General features: G+C 50.9%; 1 protein-coding gene across 2 annotated transcripts; it reads left to right on the forward strand.

Moving 5' to 3' along the window:
- The first annotated feature begins 1,079 nt into the window (after positions 1 to 1,079).
- PTGER3 (prostaglandin E receptor 3) lies at positions 1,080 to 14,266 on the forward strand. Of its 2 annotated transcripts, XR_012043372.1 has the most exons (3): positions 1,080 to 2,098; positions 11,060 to 12,031; positions 13,108 to 14,266. XR_012043372.1 is itself a non-coding variant. In XM_072867368.1 (2 exons), the coding sequence occupies exons 1-2, from the start codon at positions 1,265 to 1,267 to the stop codon at positions 11,345 to 11,347; spliced, it is 1,122 nt and encodes a 373-aa protein (XP_072723469.1). In that variant the 5' UTR covers positions 1,080 to 1,264; the 3' UTR covers positions 11,348 to 14,266. The 2 variants fall into 2 exon arrangements, 1 of the variants encoding a protein (XP_072723469.1); XM_072867368.1 differs by having other exon boundaries at positions 11,060 to 14,266.
- The last annotated feature ends 8,282 nt before the right edge of the window (positions 14,267 to 22,548 follow it).

The raw sequence follows: 22,548 nt of genomic DNA on the forward strand, positions 1-22,548 counted from the left end.
GTGGCTCCTCCCATTTCATGATTTAGCCTGGGCACACTTGGCCATGCAAAGTAAAACCTGGACTTTGTTAATAGCACTTTTAACCCATAAAACTTACAACTTCTTAAAACTGTTAACTCTGCTCTCACAGGAAAAATGAGTTCAATCCCTAGCGGTAGCTGACTATATAGAGCAAGATTGGAAATTCATAAGCAAAGAAATTATTGTAACGTGAAGGAAGGGTTGGTAACCACCATCCGTGTCGGCTCCCTGACTGGTTGTTACCTGGGCCGGAGCAAAGCCGGGCCCCGCCAAGCTCCCGACGCCATGAGAACATAGAAACGGCATAAAGCGAAAGGTGCTTCAACGCAGGGGCTGTTTTGGCTGGTCAGGTACTCTCTCACCTAAAAGCTGGGGGTGTCCGTTTATTTATCCGCGGTTAACCAAGCCAGTTACGGCCTGAGAACGGAGAAACGACTTGGGCGAGCCTGAACCGTGCTAAAACAGAGTCCCGAGAGCTAAACAGAGCAGGAAAAGAAAGGAGAAAACGAACGAAGACATCGCATTCGTCGCCACCCCGGCATCCAAGGACGCCCCGGAGCTGCAAGGCGCGGGCAGGGACAGCCGGCGGCCCGGGGACCGGCAGCTCCCGCCGGCCGGAGCGGCTGCCCCGCGCTGCCCGCAGCCGCTCGGCGGGGATTCAGCTCCCGGCGGCGCCAGCGGGAGGGCGGCCGGGGGGCTGCCTGCGCCGGCAGCGAGCGAGGCGGGCGGGAAGGGCAGGGAGAGACCCCGATGGCAGATGCCGAGCCGCTGCAGCACAGCACGGGCATCCTCAGCGCCGCCGGGGCCGGCGGCGGGGCGGGGGACGGGGACAGCGCCGGTGCCGCCCGGGGGCAGCAGAGCTCACGGACCGGCTCGGGCAGCGCCCGCCGCCGCGATCGCGCCGGGGCCGGGCCGGGAGCCCCCGTCGCGGCGGGCCGCCTGAGGGAGTCGTCCCCGCGGCGGGCCGCGGCCGCCGGGGCCCCCGTCCCATTCTGCGGCACGGCAGCGTTCCCGGCCCCGCGGCCGAGGGCTCCGCGGAGGTGCGCGGCCGGGCCGGGCCGGGCCGCCTCTCCCGTCCCCTCAGGGCGGGAAGGGCCGTCCCCCTCCCTCCCGCCCGCCCCCGCCTTATAAGGGCTCCCGCCCGACTGCGCGCCGAGCGGCGGCGCCGCGCCTCGCCTCAGCGCTCCGCGCCGCCATGGGCCGGCCCCTCGGCGCCCCTCCGCCGCCGCGGTAGTCCGCCGGGATGAGCCGGTGGCCGCACTGCCAGGGCGACCCCAACGGCACCGAGGCCGGTGCCATGCGGCAGAGGGGCAACGGGACGGGGCGGGCGGCGGAGGGCTGCAGCGCCGTCTCGGTGGCGTTCCCGCTGACCATGATGATCGCGGGCATCGTGGGCAATGCCCTGGCCATGCTGCTGGTCTCCCGCAGCTACCGGGCCAAGGAGAGCCGGCGGAAGCGGTCCTTCCTGCTGTGCATCGGCTCCCTGGCGCTCACCGACCTGCTGGGGCAGCTGCTGACCAGCCCCATCGTCATCTCCGTCTACCTGTCCGGCCGCGCCTGGGATGCCATCGACCCCTCGTGCCACCTCTGCGCCTTCTTCGGCTTCAGCATGACGGTCTTCGGCCTCTGCCCGCTCTTCATCGCCAGCGCCATGGCCGTGGAGAGGACGCTGGCCATCCGCGCGCCCCACTGGTACGCCAGCCACATGAAGACGTGGGTGACGAAGACGGTGCTGCTCGGCATCTGGCTGGCCGTGTTCGCCTTCGCCCTCCTGCCCATCGCCGGCCTGGGCCAGTACACGCTGCAGTGGCCCGGAACCTGGTGCTTCATCAGCACCGGCGACAGCCAGCTCACCGGGAGCCTCTTCTTCGCCTCCACCTTCGCCATCCTGGGGCTCCTCTCCCTCGTGGTGACGGTGGCGTGCAACCTGGCCACCATCAAGGCCTTGGTGTCTCGTTGTCGGACCAAAGCGACCGTGTCACGCTCCAGCAAGCAGTGGGGGAGAATCACCATCGAGACACTGATCCAGCTCTTGGGGATCATGTGTGTCCTCTCGGCCTGCTGGTCACCGCTGCTGGTAGGTCACCTCACCGCCCGCCGTGGGGTAAGCCCAGGCCTCCTCCCTCCCTCCCTTCGGGCAGGAGGCAGCGTGGCCTGGGCGGGGTGGGAGGCACCGGTGGTTCAGGTTCCTCATGGACGGTGAGGCCATGAACGGCCTCTGAGGAAAGAAAGCAGGGGCAGGGACAGAGCCTGGGGGATGTCAGGTGTGGAGAGCTGGTAGGAGGAAAGCTGGGAGAGGTCTAAGAGGATAGCCAAAGCGCAGCATATTTGGCAAAATTAGACAAAGGAACTGGAGTCTAAAGGAGGACCTTGAGGAAAACTAGGGTCTTGTACAGAGGAGAAGGGCAGGACGCGAGGAGACTGTGGGTCTGGGAGCAGGACACTGAAGTCTGCAGCGCTCGTGGCGCAGAGCCACGGGCACCAGGCAGACAACGGGCAGATTTAGAGGGGAGGGGGAGCAGCTGGCGCCGGCAGCGGGCTCCGGCGGCAGGGCGGGCATGCTGTACCCCTGCCTGGCACGTCGTACCTGCTTGCCAGCACCATAGGGGTCTGAAGGTGACAGGACAAGGGGAACCAGAACCTGCTTGTTCCTCATTTGGGGGAAACTCTGAGGAAGTTTATCAAGACCTGACCGTGATGGAGCCCTGTGCTCATGGGAAAGAGCCATTTACGATTTTTGATTTGCTCCCACCTTGTAGCAAAACTTACTTCAGTGCTTTATGAGAAAAGGTACGACTTGTGACTTTGCGAGTGCCCTCTGGTTTTCAGCAGATCGCTCACTGTATCTTATTTATGGCAGTGTTCAGGGCTTTTTGTTCCTGTTTTTTTAAAGGACCCTTGCATTTCTTTTCCCTATTTTGCTGTTCCTCACTTATGCCCTTTCTTTCTTGTCAAACTGGGGTAAACCCCTCCTCATGATTTGGGAGTGGAGGAGGCTGAATCCACGTCTCTTTCTGCCATGTGGGACCAGGGCACACCCAGGAGCCCGGTACTCCATCTAAAAAGGCCAGCTTGTTCTGCTGTCAGAGGACAGTGTGGTTTTTGGAAAGTTTGTACTTGGGATCCATAAACAGGAAAGGGCTGAAGCTAGCTATGGTAATTTTGAAGTTACGTGAAAGGTACATTATGGCCAGAGAAGGATTTTTCTTCCTTCTTGTGCACAGAGAGCTTGAGCTCTCATAAATGGGGCTGTGACGAGAGGAATGCCTGACAAAGCTAATGGCTGATGGGGATGAGGTACAAATAGGAAACAAATTAATTGAAGTAATGTTATCCTTGTAAATTAATTAAAATTCCACCAAATCTCCAAAATAACCCCGCCCCAAAATAAGTCAGAGGCTATAAGCAAACTTTCTAGAGATCATTAACAGCTTGTGATGAAAGTAAAATATGAAACCACACTGAAAATGAGAACTTGAGAGCAAAGAATGAAGTTCTGCTCCTCAAACCCCAAAGAAGGTTAGATTTGGTAAGTTAAGCCAGGAGACTGCCCTGCCACTGTTTCTGTGTCTCCGTGCAGGGGTCGCCTGCAGCCCCGGACACCTTGGCTAGCCGCTTCCATTGCTGTGGCACGTCCCGCTGTCCCGCTGACGTGTGCAGTTAAGTCCCAAGGGGAGACACTAGGATTTCTTTATTTTACCAAAGTTAACTGTTGCATGCTTGTCCATAATTAAACAGATGAAAAAATTAGAAGGCATTTATTAAATGAAGGAAGTATGTTTGCCTCTCAGCCCTTGCTTTTGTAGTCTTTCCGTTGGGACGCAGGTTCTGCCCTGCCCTCCGCAGCCAAGGTGGCAGAACCCGTGCTGCTCCCTCGACCAGCCCAGGGGCCATGGAGCTATTGCACCTGAGCTTCTAACCAGCCCTGTAGCATCGAGAGAAAATCCCTGAGATGAGGGACACTTTTTCTCTGCCTTCAGAACCTGAGTACTCAGAAAAATCAGTGAGGATGCAGGGATGCCTCTTGGTGGTTTGCTTCCCGTGGCGTTTTTGCAGATTTAACAGAAGTCAAACTGATACAGCTGCCCCCGCTCTACTGAATGGATCTGTGGGAAGTGTTAATGGGGTGAGTTAATGGAGCAGAGCCCCGGCCAGAGAGCCTGCTGTAAACAACGCTGACCCCTCCAGAGAACGCTCGGGGAGCTGGTAGGAGAGAGCAGGGCTTCTCGGAGGTTGGCCACGGAAGGTGAACTGACTCCCGGACGAGCAGCCTGACGCTCCGAGTCAAAGGCAGAGCCAGTTGAAGAGATACTGGTTGGCAACGCTTTGCATGCTTTCTACGATCGTGTGGAGGACTGCTGCCTCCCTGGGTGACACAGCCGTAATCCAGAGCGAATTTGCGAACAGTTCACTTCCCTGTGCGGCAGCAGCACTTGAAAACATATAACTTGTTCTGTGGAGTTCTGCAAAACTTCTCTGGCTAGTCAGCATATTCTCCAGTCTTTGTATTCTCGAAATCAAGAGTCATGACTATGGAAGCATATTTATACACACACTTCAATGTTTCCTGTACAACTACAAAGTACAAATTAGGAATAAGAGGACAGATTTTTGGAAGAGTCACCAGGGAGTAATGCAAGTGCATTCTCAGTGAAAGCCAGATTGCAGAACTCGCTTAACCGATAGCTGCATCATTTAGCAGTTGTAAGAAATGTAGTTGGAACAGGAATCCAGGGATTTTCAGAGGAGATTTTTGGTTTTTTAAAAAAAGAAATCTGAGTTTTATAATGGAGAACTAACGGATTCTGACAACTATTACTATTAGGTAAACAATGCCCTTTTACACAGACAGTATTTTTAGACTTGATCTGTTGAGGAAAATGAGAAAATCAGATGAGATTTAACAGAAAAGTGAAACTTTTGATGATAGTGTCTGTGCTCTACACAGCTTAATGAAGCGTCCCACCTTTTCTTGATTTATGCTGGATTTGGTAGAAGAGCGGAAGTGCATATATGATGCAGGCATTGTCTCCTTTTGTTGTGCGCTCAGGATCTTACTCGAATTCAGCATGGAAAACCTGGGAAACACTCCACTTAAATAAGATATTGCTTTATCATAAGTGGTTTCCAGTTCACACTAATCTTCTATTTATTTTGGTGCTCAGCTGTGGAGCATAACCATTGAACTAAACTGACAGCAGATTGAAATGAGTCTGAGGTAAAACAGAGGAAGCTATTCCTTGATTGAACAGAAACACCGGTGCAGCACAAACTGGAATTCTCATAATAATTCTTTTGGAGCTCCAGGCTACAAAATTATTCACTCAGACTTGTTTCAAGGCTATTTAAAGCCAAAATGCTCTGGTATTCTGCTGCTTTTCCTATTAAAATACTTCTTCTCCTTAACCCTTCTGTCAGACAGACATTAAATACATTCTCCTTTACAGGTATTTTTATTAAAAACATTATTTTGTCATATTTTCACTTGTGCAAAACATAGTTACACAAAGCACCTTCACTTAGAAAAAAAGACACTGATATCACTGAGCTGCAAGGAAAATAGATGGCTCCTTTTCTCTGAACCAGTAACTCTTCCCGCTAATGCTCTGCTTCCATCCGAGGCTGAAACAGCCGCCTGTTTCAAAACTGTCCCAGCGTCCTGATCACTTCCGTTTGGCCATGCTGGCCCGGAAGGCCTGTGGAGCTCCTACAGGCAAAAACCTGCATTTTGCTGGACTGTATTTCTCTGGATAAGAAATGGGCCACTTAGTCACAACCAAGTGGTACAAATTAGACCACGTTTCTTGGAAGCCCACTAGACTTCTTCGATGGGACCTGTCATCATTCCCTGCATTATTAGCCTTCTGTAAACGTGTTCTGATTAAAATCCCCAGCCTTCTCCAGTAATTCTCCAACAGGACTGCAAATGATTTCACTGTCATATGTTTCTCAGGAACGGAGAAGTGATTTGCTTGAGGTTGCTCTGCCGGTGAGCGTCCTGTGGGGTGGCAGATGAGAGAGCAGTGCACGCAGCGCTGCCTGCGCACGGGCCGGATGTGCGGTGCAGAAAGCAGTGCGGCCTTCATGCGGAGCCGGCTCTGAGAAGCAGTTCTTCCCAAGACATATCGATACATCTGTGGGCCGTGCACACCAGGAGGTGTTGCATTGCCCTCCTGCAAGAAGGTTGCTAATAAAGGTAGATCGTCAGGTGCCATATAAATTCGATCCCTTCTGGATTACTGTCAGTCTGATGGATGAGCAGCTACAGTGAGGGGGTGAACCACGGTTAAGGTGGTGCGGATGCCAGACGTGCCCCTCTGTAGTCTAGTTGGCTGGACTTGTCTTAGCTTTGCCTGCAACAGGCAGTATTTCTACTTTAAAAAAGAAATCCATGTCCATGCTAGGCAGTGGGAAGTTCTCCTTCAGGAGTCCACAAGCAGACCCCAAAATGGCATTTGAACTGCTCAAACTGAAGTCTTTCATTCTGCCTCAGCTTCAGCAGAGGTGGCAGAAGAGAGTCCTAAAAATTTAATGAGACAAAATTACAGTTTTGATTTTAAAACAAGATGGTACGTGACTATAGGTATTGGTAGTCATTACAAGGACAATTCATATCCTCTCCATTGTGGCTTTCCATGGTTCACTCACCACAGCCACTATTTGTATTTCATCAGGAGAGTCCTCTGTTCCTTCTACGGCTCGCTGCTTTATGTGTGAGAAAAGTATTTAAGCAACAGATTAGGGCTAATGGGAGAGGAGAAGCAGCGTAAGAGGATGAATCCTCCTGTCTTCATGATGCATAGAAAACATGTTTGGTTTTTTGGAAGCTATCTCAAGAAAAGATTTTGCAACCTGGGACTAGGAGTTTCCCGTCAGATTCTTACCCCACGTTCCAGACCAGCTACTCAGCTCTTGCTTGGCTGAATAATATGCACCTTTAAGCACATCAGCTGTTTTATTCTTCATCTTTTGCTGCAGATAGCAGCAGCTTCCAACATAGTTTGTAAAACTGGAAAAATACCTTTGGGAAAGTTTTTGTCTTTTTTTTTTTTTTTTTTCCTCCTAACTGCAATGGAAGTTCATTCTAAAATCTTTGCAATGTAATGGTAAGCTGCCTGGGAGTCCCTGAGGTAACGCAGGCTGCCCATGTAAAGTTAAGCTAGTGGCAATATATCACAGTGAGGGTTGCCAGCTGGGGAGCCTAGGAGACAACCCTGAAAAGTTCTTGCGTACTACAGTCCAACTTTATTCAAAACACTGTAAAGATATCTCACAAAACGCATCTTGTCTTTGGTTGTAAGTTTGAAACCAGAGCAGTGGAGGTTTGATGTTATTATACAACTACATTCAGTGATAACAGTAAAGTTTTATCTACTCCAATTGAATAAATACCATTATCAACTATATTACTCTATGCATTTTGAGCCAAATTTTTAATTGGCATAAATTGTGTAGTTCCATTGATTTTATTCCACCTGATGTTGTTCCTCTACCTTTTGCAGTTTTTCTTTTAATTCCTTTGGAAGACCAGTATGGGCCATGATAAACAACCTCTAAGGATATCAAACAAATAAAATTTCCAGTAGAGCAATTGTTGATCCAACAAATGTTCCAGTAAAGGAATATTATGTAATGAAAACAAAAATAAGCAGCAGTTGTCTCCTTGGAAAATGTATTTTATTAGCCTGATATTTTTGTCGCTCCATGGGTTCACTAACAAAAGAACAAGACAACAAGGTCTGCAAAACAAGGGTCATTGCAGAGTTCCCAGCGGAAGAGCTAGAAGAGCTGATGTGGGAGGAAGTCATCCAAATACTGGGAATGCCAAATGCGGTGTGGTTTCCATTGGCTGTAACGTGGGCACAGCACATTCACATCATACTGCTACGCTTTACGGCATGGTAACGCTGCCGTCCCATCAGGAGGAGGGTTGTGCTGGACTCTGGTGGGCACAGGAGGCAGATGCTGCAGGCAGCGTAGACCGAGCTGTGACAGTGACAGTGGCCGTGTCCTAAACAGCTGGAGGTGGCAGAGGAAGCGGTAGGGTTGTGGTTGTGTGGGTCTGGTGCACAAGTGGCTGTTCCATGTGGTGTGGATCTGTATCTATCTGTATTTTTAAAAAGCTCTACCAGTGGTTACTTATTTTCATTTTTATTTAAATTAAATGATGGAATCCTCAACTGCTTCTATTTAAAGAAACAAAAACAGTTCTAGTTTGCTGTCTGAGCTGCCCTGCCTTCCGGACTCATCTAAGTCTTTCCAAGGTCAACACATGGTTATTGATCTGGCACCCAGAATATCCCTTTGAATGGAAAAATCCTCCCCTGTAGCCTCTGCTCCTGGTCGCTCTTGCTCTGACTGTCCCAGTTTGTGGGGACAGCAGCACTCCAGACGTGCCCTTTCTGGGTGACACTCCACTCTGAAGACAGCCTTCTACGGGAAAGCCTTGGCTGGGATCACTGGGCTTGTGTTGCTGCTGGTGCAGATTGTCTTGGTTCTTTCAAGAGGCTGAAGTCAGGCAGTTGGACAGGGCTGTGAATAGTTGGCTGCGAGTCTCGTCCCTCGGGCTGTTCCTTGCATTTTCAGGACTGGCTGCCAGTTTATTTAGTGTATGGTACCACTGACCTTTGCAAAGACAGCAAATCAGACGTGCATCAGAGCCACTGTGCATAGGTATCCATCTCCTTCACATACACAGTAGACACATCAAAATGTGTGGACCTACTGCAGGATTTCCAGACAGTAAATTCAGACAGTCAAGATCTTCAAGTCATGCCCAGAAGGGATTTGCAAGCAAAAAAAAGGGCCTGTCCAGGAAAAGTTAGGCATTCAGTAGCCCTGTCCTGGGAGTACAGCGTGTAGCACTCGGGCCCTACCCCCGGCTTCCCAAGTGTCAGGTCACTTCCCGCTGCCCGGCTTCAGTCCGCGGTAGGACCCCGCGCCCAGCGAGAAGGCAGGGACCTGACGTGCGTTGTGAAGCGTGCCCCATCCTCACATCAGCTCTGCCTTTTTCCTTGCTCTAAAGCACCCGAGAGCTTCATTGAGCATCACAGCCAGGTGTAAGAGCACAGGAATTTTCCCCGTTATACAGCTGGGACGCATGTCCTTTGGCAGCAAGTTGCATGGCAAGTGCCTGCTCGGAAGACGTTTTGATCCCTGTGTTTATGGGCTCCTGGAAAAAAACATCGCAATACAAAATCTAATGTAGCTTTTCTGTAGAGAAGCAACTAAAAGCCTCTAAAGAGATAGATTTTTAAGCAGCTCTAGTTGGAACAGAAAGCTCAGGAGAAAACTAGACAACAGATACTGATTAAACCATGGAAAATCATATCTATCTGACATCTTTCAAAATGTGATTCATTATTTCCCATGGTTATATATTAGTATATGAGAGCATCAGAACACCAGCTCTGGTGAGCTCTCTCACCAGTTTAACAAAACAAACAAACAAACAAACAAAAAGCTTCTCACCGTTTTTAGCTGAATAAGCAGCAGCCTGGTAACAAAACCAGTGCTCCTGTGGCTGGAGATCTGCAGCTCCCAGGCTGGGTTCTTCTGCAGTCAGAGGTTTTCCATGCAGCCCGTCGCAGCCCTCGGCAGTGTGTCACCGCTCTAGTCTGTAACGGGAGAGTAAAGCTGTCCTTGTGTTTCAAGGCATTGATAGCTGTAAAGCAAGTTTATGTCTTAATTTGGAAAATGAGGCCGCACTAAGTATTGTTATTTTAGTTGATTGAATCATTATAGTGCAGTCTTCAGTTTATAAGTCTTTTAAAGATTAGAAGCCTTGTAGCAGCGCATAAGAAAAATGGATCCTCCCTGCTGCCTGTACCGTACTGACAGCATGTTATCTTCGCTGACACTTTGAAATACGAGTGATAAAATTACCTTAAAGTACAGATTTGGAGGCAAAAGTATTAATCAAAGCTGCCTCTTCTTTGGCTTTTCTGAATAAATGAGTGACTGTTGCTGACAGTGCTTGTGTTCTGACATGTGCCATCCACGTAACGCCCACGGCAGGACCCCGACAGCCCGATGCTGCGTAACTAGTATTGTAAATCAAGGTGCTACCATGCCTGATGGCATTTAATCCCCAACAAATCATCCTGCATGTAGCTTTTAGCTCCCAGGCCAGAGCTTGCTGATCCATGCTGTGAGGTATGGGAGACATCTGTTACGGAAACTTCTACTTGTGTGAAACATTTTGCAGTGTAAATAGTGTCTCTCGGTCATGCCAGTTCAGATGCTGTGGGAAACAGATTCCTAAATATATCACTCTGGTCACTGGGGGAGCTGAACGGAGAGGGGAAAGGAGGAAATATAGGTCAGGTTAACACAAAATGCAGTCTGTGGCTTTTGACAAAAGACAAAGATTTTTTTTTCTGTCGACTTCAGATGTTTTCTTGACTCCTAGCCCAAAACACCATTATTAACCCTTTTCTTTTAATTTGGCTCAGTTCATAAGCAGAATAGTTTACCTTAAAATCAAATTCTAAAATTGAGAAGTCAGAGAATAAAACATCTTAGCTTTAAAAAAAACGAAGACATTTTTGTATTTGAAATTCTTTTTTCTGACATTTACTGTTCATAACGTAATTTTGAAGAGCTCTACCCATGATGAGTTATTCAGCTGTTCCTTGTAATTGTGATAATACGATAAGGATAAAATGAGTCCCTTTAAATCAGCTGTGCAAGGTCAGTAATTTCCCCTTCTAGCCAAGGCCGTCTTGAACCTGTAGGATTTAGCACAGCTTTCTGTTGCGTCTCAAGCAGGGAAGCAGCATGTGCTGCCTTGTTTTAGCATGAGATCTATAAATAAATCTGGCTGGTAGCTGAAAGGTATCGTGTTTATCACTCATTGTACACACACACACAAACTGAGCTGCTCTCTCAATGCTTATTTGCTCTGATCACAGTTTGAATTGAATTTTGAGGAGAAAAATTTCTTGACAGGATTTTGTCTTCAGGGATGTTTGCATATAGTGATATACAGATAACAGTCTCTTAACATATATCACTTTTTCCTCCTAACTTTCCGTAGATAACGATGCTGAAGATGATCTTCAGCCACACATCATTTGAACCCTGCAAGGGATTCTCTCATGAAGCCCAAAGCTCGGAACTGCGCAAGGAATGCAATTTCTTCTTGACAGCTGTGCGTTTGGCCTCACTAAACCAGATACTGGATCCATGGGTTTACCTGCTACTCAGAAAGATCCTCCTCCAGAAGTTCTGTCAAGCAGCCAGCGCTGTCTCCAAGTGCTCTAACAATGACTGGAAAGAGAGATCAATCACCTTGTCCGAGGAAATTGGACGGACAACGGCATGAAGGAGCATTGATCCATTTGCATGGAAGCTACTTTTGCCAACGAGTAGTTTCAAGTCTTACTGTGAACTGGGGTATCTGTAACATGTTAGCATCTGCATGAATAGCTGAAAATGGCATTACCGAGTGGACTTATAGTGCCAAATAATTATTTATCCAATGTGCCAAAAATTCTCAAATACAGAAGGACTTGGTTTTGTTTCTGCATTCTGTTGTTATTGCTATTCATAACTGAGCTGCAGAACATGACATTTTGTGTGCCTAAAATAGAGTTTGGAGGGAATTTTCTTGCGTTAAGGTAGAAAAAATGGTTTTCCTATCAGGCGACACTTGGAACAGATTCAACAGATTCAGTTACTGAAGAGGCCCACTCCTATATATATTTTAATACTAAGATTATCTACTTCAGAGAGTCATTCTCCTTTTTTCTGGAGGAACAAGGGGAGGAAGGGGCAAAAAATACAAGAATTAAAGGAAGACAAACTTAGGAGACTTTATTTGGATTTCAGTGGCTTAAAACTGAAAAGGTTGTGTTGTACCCACGATGGTGCCTCATTCTCTTTCGAGAGCTGAAGGTAGCACGAGTCTCATGACGCATGGCTTTGTCCTGATAAATACTCATTCTGCGTGGATGCTGAAGTAAGCTCATCTGCTGAGGAGGATGTAGCATTGGGACAAACAGCACAAGTGAGAAATCTTATGATTTTTTTTTTTAAATAGCAGCCTGTGAAATACCCAGGCATAACAAGAATTGCCGTTTGCAAAGCACACTATAAAACTACTTTGAGCAGATGGAGAGAGTGATAAACAGGTTGTAAGAGACAGTAAATGTTCTTCTTCCTGTAGATTAATGGCAAAGGTTTACAAAGCCAAAAATACTGCTTTCGTATGAGTTGTTTTAGTTGGAAACGCACATGTCCAGGAATAAAATGAACATCAAATGATTTTTAAGTAATGGGGATGCCACTCAAAACTTCTTCATTACTAAAATGTCCTGCAAAGTGGCCAAAAGAGTACCCCATAATAGTTTATTTCTTCTTTCCTCCAAAAAGACAAATTTGAGAGATATGGCAGCTTTGGGCATTTTTAAAATAAAGCAGACTGGAAGGGGTGGGTAGAAGTGTGCATTAGGCAGGTCTTTCCCCCAGGTAACTTTCAGGTTTTATTAGAAAACTGAGTTCTAATCCGTTTGTGTCACATCTGAAGTTTATCTTTACAAGGGCTACATTTTGTCCTCGTTTTCTTCACCCTTTCGTAGATGATGGCCTCTAATGTCTCCTGTTTCATGGCCTCTTGGGTGAAATTAGGTGCAAGTGCAATAAAATACAATGCATCATATAGTTGTACACCATATACTATGTGCGATATAGTATTGAATTCAGGGGCCTTAAAGGCAAATGTAATCCTGCATCTGCTGGGAATTCCTTGCACAGGACCTTTCTTTTTACTTCTCTTCCTTTGTCTATAAAAGTAACCGCTCGAAAGAGAAACTGGCTACTCACTTTTCTTGTTCTGCTACTGCGTTGTCTAATTGCTTATCTTCGTAACAATCAAACAGAAATAATTAATCTGACAGCAGAAGCCCCTGTCTGCATAAATCTAATTTTATCTGAGTGGTGTTCGAGTGCAACCTAAAAGCTGATGTCTGTCTTTAATTCAAGAGCCAGCCTAAAACCACAGAGAGGCACATTTTGTAAGGTACTGCCCTTCTTTTGTCAGCCTCATCATCTTCTTCAATTTAATGACATAAATTCCTTTTTCAGTTACGAGTCGACTGCATCCTTCAGGCTGTGGGACCCCACGCTCGGAGCCACGCAGCCCTGGCGAGCTGCTGCACTGTGGGCGAGCTGGCGTTGGGTGTAACGACTACACGTGCCTGCACGTTGACGGTGCTGCTAGCCCCAGCTCATTTACTAATCAGCACTTTGGGGAACACAGTGAAAGAAAAATATTACTCGTTCTCCTTGAAAAAGTGCCTTGCAGGATTCTCACTTCTTTGAAAAATTATTTTGGAGTATAAAAAGCCTGTGCTTCTGTCCTGAGGATTCATATTGTTCAGTTTATGTACATTAGCTTTCAAAAACAAATAAACAAACCCAGTCACTTGTAAAATATGTCGGGATGACCTTAACAAGTAGGCTGAATCATTCTTTGTCAAGACATTTCTGAGCGGCAGCACTTACAGAGCATACAGCCGACTCTGGGATCGTAAGTGGGATAGCGAGGGCGAAGTTCTGCAAGGAAGAGGGACTCAATCTCCCTTTGATCAGCTCTTTTATGGCGGCACGAGGAGAACGCTGTTTTTTCCTGCGCACAGTCAGTCAGACACATGGTAATGAGAGAACAGCTCAAACGTGACATTGCCCTGAGTCGGCTGTGGGAAGGGACCCTTGTTGGGTTCTAGAGTAACTGGCCATGGGCTCGTTGTTCCTAAGTGCCAGGGGTGGTCTCACTTTAGTTTGCTTAAAATAATTTTGTTACGCCGTGCCTTTTCTTAGTGAAATAGGACACTTTCATATCTGGAAAAAGGCAGTTCGGTCCATCTTTGGGTGCGGTAAGATGAAGAAGCTACTTTAAATATCAGAAAATGGGAAAGAATGTCTGCTTTTAATTTGTTTACAGAAAAGGAGTTTAAGCACTATTTGCCAGCCGTGGCTGCCGTAACGGGACGTGGCTGGAGGAATGCACTTTCAAAAATGAATTCAAAGAGTTTAGTGTGAATGAAAGCTTTCGTTTCCCGGTCACTTGTTTTGAGTCGTGTATTTTTGTTGCATTTCTTTAAAGATGCCTTTTATGTGATGTATTTAAATTCCACTACAGTAGTCTTTCTAATACTAGTTTTAATATGTTGTACTTCTGTCAAAGATGTTATGGAAACCGTAGTGTATAGAAAGACGACTTTGAGATCATTGTTTGCCTTAAAAACTTGCTTGTTCGTGTACCAAATCAACGTGTGTTGTATCAGTCAGAATAAAAGTTCGGCAGAATAACCCGGCTCCGTTCCCTTGATCACTCTCGCCTGGGACACGGCGTCACAACGTCGTCAAGCGCCCTGTGCAGAGCTGCGGGTGGAAGCGCAGCCCGCGGCGCCCGGCTGTGACGGCTCGCTGAGCGGATCTGTCCTGGCGAGGGGAGCCGCAGGGTGCTCGCCCACCTTCCTCCCCGCTGCCCGCTCCCCGCGGGCCGCGCGCAAAGCGGCAGGGGAGGGCGAATGGCCGATCCTAACGCGCAAAGCGCTTAGTAACAGGCCTTCCAATAAACGGTTAAGTGAGTTTTGCAAAAGCACCACCTGCTGATACAGTGCAGCAGGTCTTGGCAGGCTTACACAGAGCAGATTTTATCTGCGCAGTCTTCCAGCTAGCGACCTGCACCTGTGGGAACCGTGCTGCGCCGCTGAGGAAGGCTGGTTGGGTTTGCTGCCTAGTACAGGCTTTGCGGTCCCCGCCTCGCTGTTCGCCAAGCCCACGCCTCGCTGTACGCCAGGCCCACGCCTCTCGAGCGCTGGGTGGGAAAAGCACGCAGGACCGGGACCGCGCAGCCCCGGATCGGAGACCCGGCCCAGCGTCTGAAGCGTCTCAGCCGAGCCCCCGTGCCAGCGCCCGCGTGGGTGACCATCCGCAGCCCCTCTCGCCCAGGGTGTTCCCACATTTTTTTGCATTATTTTACTTTTTTTTACGTTTTGTAATTTTAACACAAACTTTTTGAGCTTCTAAAGCAGATTTATACAGAAGAGCCGCGGCTCCACTAATGTGCTGGGAGCGTCGTTAGGACAGGCAAACCCAACCCACCACCACAACAGAGCTCGGCGTGCTGCTCCGGCGAGCCAGTGAAATGTCACCGTGTATTTCTCCCAAGCTAAATGACCTTCAGAAGAGAAACAGCAAATGACTATATGCAGTTTTCCCTTATTTCAAATGCCCTGCCTGTTCCCTTACTGCTCGACGGATTTATAGCAATTGCCATGCGGTGGTACCATGTTTCGGTGTGGACTGGCACCCCAGAGAAATGGCCGCTGGCTAATACACGGAGGAGAGATACCCAGCGAAGCTCATCTTTCAAAGTACAGCTTTTCTTGGCTACTGTCCTGAAAGGAGATTCTCCTGGAAGCAGGAGTCCTTCGTAAAGGACTTACTGAGGTGTCCCGGGGGTGGGTGCCCCAGGGCAGAAGCCCGTTTATCGTGTAAACCTCTCCTGCGGCTGGGGCAGAGCCTGAGCCGCCGGGTGCAGGAGTTAACATCAACAGTCCCAGGCTGAGGGAACCCTTGAAATCAGAGCTCTGCAGCTAACAATAGCAAAAGCACCTTTATTTCCATTTTCTCAAGCTAGCATGTCACTGCAGAGCTGGAAATACCATCGCTTGATTTTTACCTGTCAGTGTGCAAATGTGAGCAGCGGGCAACCAACAGTGATTACTGTGTTGAAATCTTTCACTTTTGGGGCACCAGAGGGGAGCATGAACAACTTCATATGTGGATGCCTCAACATAAAAAGGAACGCTCTTTGTACCAACCTGACCGAAACCAAATTACGGACAGAACATCTCTTGCGACATACCCGAAGAGCCATGCAGGGCCACAGCGGTACCGAGCACGGTGGTTTGGGCTGCGGTCACTTCGCAGCGTCACGCGTCGGTCGCTCTGTGGCCCCATGTCGGGTCCTATCAGGAGAGAGCAAACGAAGATATCGGGCACTCGTGGTCTGCCGGCAGCCGGAGAAGCAAGTGCGGAGCAAACCCAGGGCTTCAGGAGCCCGGGACATCCCAGTGGCTGTGCCCGGGCTTTGCCGCGCCCTGCGGGCAGAGCGGTGCCTCCGAGGGCGGATGGGGCCGGGTCCCTGCCGGCAGCAAGGTGGGTGCTCGGTGCTCACGCACGTGGCCACGTCAGCAGCACCCAGCCAGCGGGCTCGTTCTGTGCCAGCCACGCACACCGACGGTCATTGCCCGACGGTCGGTGCCGCAACGCTGGTCGAGCTGCCCCAGTGAAAGCACCTTGGGCTGGTTTCCCCGAGCCCTGCACCCCCAGAGCGGTGCAGCGGGGCCCTGGGGGTCCCACGGGATCACAGCCAGGCCCCAGGCGTCGGGGTGTCTGCTGCCCTTGTCTTCAGCTTCCTCCCTTCGGCAGCCACCCCTCACCTCGACAACGGGCACCCGCTGCACTGAAACCTCAGCCCGGCTTAGCAGAGCCAGAGCAACCCCGTGATCCCAGCGTGACCGGCAGCGGCACCGCCTGCCTCTCGCGCCCTCGCAAACGGGCTTAAACGCATCGATCGATGGTCTCGGCACTGATCACTACCGCTCTGAGCACGTCAATTTGAAAGCAAGCAGGTTGCACGGACGCAGCGTTACCCAAGATGTTTCTTTGCAAAACAAGGATGTAAAAGGAGGCCCAAATCTTGCACGTAAAGTAATTGTGAGAAATGGATGTGTGTGTTTGCTGCACGGTGGGAGAATAAGGAAGTTGAATAATGCTCACTGGTAAAGCATGAATCACTCCCCAAAAGAGCAAGACAAAATTGGTGAGGAGGAGGTGTCAGGCACCCGAACTGGCTCAATGTGCTGAAGTAAAACCTCAGATACCTTGGACATGCCCTGCTAATGGCCACATTCTCTGAATTAAAACATAAGCTTTGTACAGCAAGAGTAACAAACCCCAAATTATACTTTTTTCATTCACTTGGCGCTTGTAGATAACATTAAATAATTTAGGATAGAAACTTCATAGCATGCTGGTCAAAGTCTGAAGGCTTGTAAAGGCAATAGTAGTTGAGCACGAGACCTCTCCTGCGATGGTCACCACCATTTTATTTAACCATTTATTTTGCTTAGTTCCAGTTTTCTCCTTCTGGCTTATCAGTTCAGAGTAGCAGCTCGGTAAGTGGGAAGATCTGCGGTCCGGTCGCTGGCAGGGCTGGCAGGGCTGCCCGCAGCGTCCGACGCGGGGACTGGAGCCGGGTGCGATCCCTCGCTGTGTCGCGGGGCTGCTGGGCAGCGTGGCTGGGGGCAGAGCTGGGTCTGTGGCACCAGAAAGTCACCGGGGCACCCGCAGTGCTCAGCCTCTGGCTCGAAGTGTGAGTTTTCAGCAGAATACAGAAAGAAGGAGCCTGTTTCAAAGTCGGTGGGAGAAGAGGGCAGCGCAAAACGGGGGCTGACTCATACCCAGGCCCGTTAGTCACGAAAAGGCGAGCGTGCGTAAAAACCAAGGGGAACCCCAGGGGAGCGGTGGGGCGATGCTGGGTCTCCGCTGTGCTGCCTCGGGGCCGGCTCAGGGCTTCGGCCGCGGCACCGGAGCAGCAGCAGGGTGAGACCAGCCCGACGGTGAGGTGCGAGGGAGCGGCGCTGGCGGCCGGGGCTGCCGGAGACGGTGCCGGGAGAGGGAGGCAGCAGCTGCTCTCAGCAGCCCTCCCACTGCCGCACACGGGCTCCTCCGGAGAATTTAGATCCGGAACCCTGGCATCAGATAAACCGTCCCTGCTGAGACGGCCACGCGCGCCCCTTTGGCACGGCTCCTGTCCCTCCCGCCCAGGGACGGACTTTCCAACGCGCCCAGCCTTGCTGCAGCTCCGCTCTTGGAGCGAGTCCCACACGCGCTGGAAGAAACCCCTCGCCACCCAGGCTCGGACCCACAGACCGTCTAATTTTAAGTTTTCTTTTATCAGCTAATTTGATATCAGCTAAAAAGAAAAACAAACAACAAAGAAACTATGTTAAAAAAAAAGCAGAATGCAAGAGAGCATTAAAGGCTGTGAAATGAAATGTGAAACATGGCTGTGAACCACAGAAAGCAAATCTATTTTATCTTGAACAACAGCAGGAAGAACAACAAGCCGATAGGTCCGGTTGCCCAGAGACAGCAGAAAGCTCCCCAAAAGCGCGCTCTGCGAGGATAAACAGCTTTGCCAAGAGGCACAAGTCTCTGCCCAGAGTTGCAGCAACTTTGGCGGGATGTGAAGTGTGTTTCACGGGCTCAAACCCTGCTCGGGCTCCCTTGGTGAAGTTTTCACGCGGAGGAAGAGCTGACCCTGAGCACAGCCCTCCCCACCGGCTCACTTCAGCCCCAGACCCCCGGCCACGCTGCCTCCGGCCCGTCCCTCGGCGCTCTGCCCCGTGGGGCCAGCAAGCCCCGGCGAAGCCGGGGGTGGTTTTCCATGTGCTTCCTCCGTCGTGAGGCTCCGTGCAGAGTCAGAGCTGCTGCCCGGTCTCACGGGGGGCACGTCCCGGCTCTCGGCGCGCAGGCGCTGCCCCGTTTTGGTTTAACAGATTCCCCCATACAATTAAAAAAATCAAATGCAATGGCTGTATTTTTCATGATGTGGAAATGAGTATTTTAAGAATACTGTTTTGACAAACTGTAAACACAGCGACAAAGGCGGAAGACAACAATTTGCAAATAAACGTGTGACACTGGGTTACCAGAGACATCGACAAAACGGCCTTAGGGGTGAGCTGATCTGTCAGAAGCGGGAGCATCTGGCTGCCTGCAGGTAAGATGCTGTGCATTCCGCGAAGTATTTTAGATCACACCAATGCAGTAAAAGATTTGGGACCAGGGATGAGTTGCCTACACGAGCCGTGCACCCAAGGCCACTTTCCCTGAAGGACTGAGGCGTTGCCCTGGCTCGCAGCGACCCTTGGGCCTCCGGTCCTCCAAGCCCCAGGTGCCCAGGACGTTCCCCAGCTCCCTCCAGTAGTGCTGGGCTTCACCAGCCCTGGGATCGGAGCTTGGCTGATGGCCAACGCAGGCAATGCCTCTTTATTTCATATATATATGCATGCCTAGCCGTGCACCGCACAGATACACTAGTGCGCTATTGCACTTGCTCCTATCTAATCCCAACCTCCCAACTGAGGTTCCCTGGACCCAGCAGGAGCTTCTTGTGATGGCCGAGCGGGATTTCCACCACAGCAAGGGCCGGGGCAGCTGTGTTACATGGACACGACGAGGTCGGAGCTCCCAGCTCCCACGGGCTGCGTGCGAGGGGGAAAGGAAGGAATATCTGCCGCCGGGGCTGCGAAGGGAGAAGGAGCCATCCCTCAGCTGCCTGCTAGCACCCAGGAATCCCTGAGGACTTTCAAATAAACAATAACCCAAACTCAGCTCGTGAAACAACAGCTTGCAATGCACAGGCTTCTCGTGTCCAGCAAGCTTGGGGCTGGTGGATCTTTTCCAAAAACTGCTGGCAAGAGCGACAGGACCGGAAGGGTATTTACAGGCTGCGTCCTGCGGATTGGCGCCGATTTATGGGGACTCAAGTCCCCACGTAGCTCGCTGGAATTAATGGTCCTGAGGTTCCTACTTTGAGATGGCTGGCTGAGTCCCAGCTCCTTTCTGTGCATTATTAATCTGCAGCCATTTCACTTGCGAACGACAGGTTATAAATTAACCGGCTGCTACTTTTATGGTTTCCCAGGTTTTTCTCGGCGGAAGCGTGGGCACCGCGGTGAGCACCACGCTGGGGGTTGTGCTGAAAAAGGTCAGAGCTTGTCCCGGCTTCAGCAAGCAGCCGTGAGTTACTCCCCCGGCGCCGGGCAGCAGTACACCCGCGCCCGCAGCCCGGGGAACTGTCGGTGCTCGCTGCGGGGCCAAATTCAGCCCTTCCCCAGCACCGCTGCCATCAAAACTGAGCACATGCTCGCTGGTTATCCTGCTCCCGGGCTGCACACGCTGCAGAACTAATGCTGGGTATCTTGTAGCCAAACACCTCCACGCTCCGTTTTCCTCGGTGTTTCCATTCTTCCTGGGAAGTGCAAAGACAAATTTTCCATTTCTGTCAGGATTTAACTGCTTGTGGGGCTTTACGAAGAGACCCGCTGGGGTGCCAGGGCCACAGGGCTATCCCAGGCACGTTAAAGAGCAAGAGCCCTGGCCGCACGAGCGCTCGCAAGGCTGGCAGGGGCTGTGCCCCTGCGTCCTGCCTCTGGCGCTCCCGCCTTTCCCCAGCATTGCCTGTGAAAATACAGAGCATCAGCATCCTAGCTTCGGCACGCCTCAGCAGCCCGCGCAGTCCCAGTGCACGGCAAGAGCAGCAGCAGCAGGCAGCTCGCAGCAGGCAGCTCATGGGCAGGCAGCTCATGGGCAGGCAGCTCACAGGCAGGCAGCTCACGGGCAGGCAGCTCGAAGCAGGCAGCTCATGGGCAGGCAGCTCGCAGCAGGCAGCTTGCAGGCAGGCAGCTCACGGGCAGGCAGCTCGAAGCAGGCAGCTCACGGGCAGGCAGCTCATGGGCAGGCAGCTCGCAGCAGGCAGCTCGCAGGCAGGCAGCTCATGGGCAGGCAGCTCGCAGCAGGCAGCTCGCAGGCAGGCAGCTCATGGGCAGGCAGCTCGCAGCAGGCAGCTCGCGGGCAGGCAGCTCATGGGCAGGCAGCTCGAAGCAGGCAGCTCGCAGGCAGCTCGAAGCAGGCAGCTCACAGGCAGGCAGCTCGCAGCAGGCAGCTCCCGGGCAGGCAGCTCGCAGCAGGCAGCTCGCAGCAGGCAGGCTGCTCTGAAGCGGTAGCAGAGCAGGACCTTGGACGGGTGATTTGCAGTTCACCCCGTAGTGTGAACCTACAGCCAAGCCATCTGGTTGACCCCAGCCAGTGGCAGTCCGCTGGCCGGCTTCATCAAGCTCTGTTTTCCCTCTGAACAGTGCACATTTTTCAGAAATGAAGTCAAAAGGAGAATTAATTCTGAGTTCACCCAGGCTTGTCCCTGCCGGCATCGCCTTAAAGCACAGAGCAGTCTCAGCGGGCCCCGATGCCGGGGATGCGCAGAAATTCATCCCTCGCTTTGGTCCACTGCAAAACATAAAAGAACCGCTTTGAATGTAAAATATGTTAAATATGTTCAAACGCATTTTATTAAAGGCAATGTATTTATATTTTGGGCCGCTTTGTTTTGATAATAAATTGTAGCAAAGGATAGAAACCCCAGCTATTATGACTTTTTGTAAACATACTGGTTTAACAAACCTTGTCCACCCTTCAACGTACAGGCTGTTTGCATGGAGGGGAGCCACAGTTATTACACGCATCCATTAGGAAAAATAAATTCAGCATTTATAAAGGCTCTTGGGCTTGCAGATGAAAAGAAGTACACACCCCGTTTTAGAGTGACTTTATAGTGCGAAGACATAACTCCCAACAATTTGCGGTTTATATGACAGGTTGGAGTCAGTTGGATTTTGCCCGATGTATTTGCAATTCACTGGCTCTGAACGTGAACAGGCTTTAAAGAACAGAGACTCAAACATTCCTAGAAAGCCTTTGCCCACGTTTGGGCAAGGTTTTGTCCCGTCCTGCCAGCTTAGGGAGAGGTCGCAGCCTGCCTGTCCCACCACGAGAGCTGTGCCACGCGCGAACGCCTCCAGTCCCCCGCGAGGCAGCTCGCCCATCCGTGGGTCCGGACCAGGCTTCGTGGCTGCGTACCGCGCGACCAGCCCGCGACCACTGGAGCCGGGATGAAGCCCGCGTCCCACAGGTGACAGCACGGGGTGGGAAGTCACCGTGCCGCGGAGCTGGCCCCCCCAGGACATCACCCCAGGGCTGGTGAGGCTTCGCACCCGCCTGGACCGCAGCCTCCCCCAGCCCTTCCCCAGCACCGGCAGGCAGCGGCCGGCTCCTCTCTTCCCCGGGGAGAGGCGGCTCCTGCAGCTCAGGCGTAAGGGATCTGAAACCTTTCAATACGGGTGCTAAAAATCTTTAAAACTCAAGGGATCTTTGAAATATTAGCACCTTTTATGGTACATAAATGTCACGAAGGCATGGAAAGATCAGATTTTTGTGGGGCATCTCGTTTAGCAGAATAAAGTGCAACAAGGTTCAGTGGCTCAAGACTAAAACCAGAGAGTTTCAAGTTACAATTTAGGGGCTATGTACGCAAAACAGCGAACGTGGCCTTAGACTAAACCCGCTAGACGTGACAGAGTCTCCATCTCCCGGAGCCGTCAAATCGTGACTCTTCCTCGGAAGAGGACGGGCAAAGCCCCTGCTGCCGCGTTCGCCAGGCCCTCGCACTAAACCACCTCGCTGCCCTTTCTGGGCTTGAAAAGCTGCTCGTTTGTCTGTTAAATCTGTGCTATTACCTTGGGTCTAATGAAGAGGGGGAGAGTCACTAATTCACAGGGACTGGAGGTGTCGAAACGCTCTGAAAATAAATTATTTAGCCTCAGAATAATCAGGTTTCTCCCCCTCCTATGCCTTTCGTGCTGCTGCTCCCCATCTTTTGGAGGCCCT

Source organism: Ciconia boyciana, chromosome 7 (assembly GCF_034638445.1).
Source record: "Ciconia boyciana chromosome 7, ASM3463844v1, whole genome shotgun sequence".
NCBI lineage: Eukaryota > Metazoa > Chordata > Aves > Ciconiiformes > Ciconiidae > Ciconia > Ciconia boyciana.

Coding starts and splice junctions, on each gene's coding strand:
- PTGER3 (XM_072867368.1), top strand. CDS start 1,265: ATGAGCCGGTGGCCGCACTGCCAGGGCGACCCCAACGGCACCGAGGCC. Junction 2,099..11,059: donor CCTGCTGGTCACCGCTGCTG/GTAGGTCACCTC, acceptor AACTTTCCGTAG/ATAACGATGCTGAAGATGAT.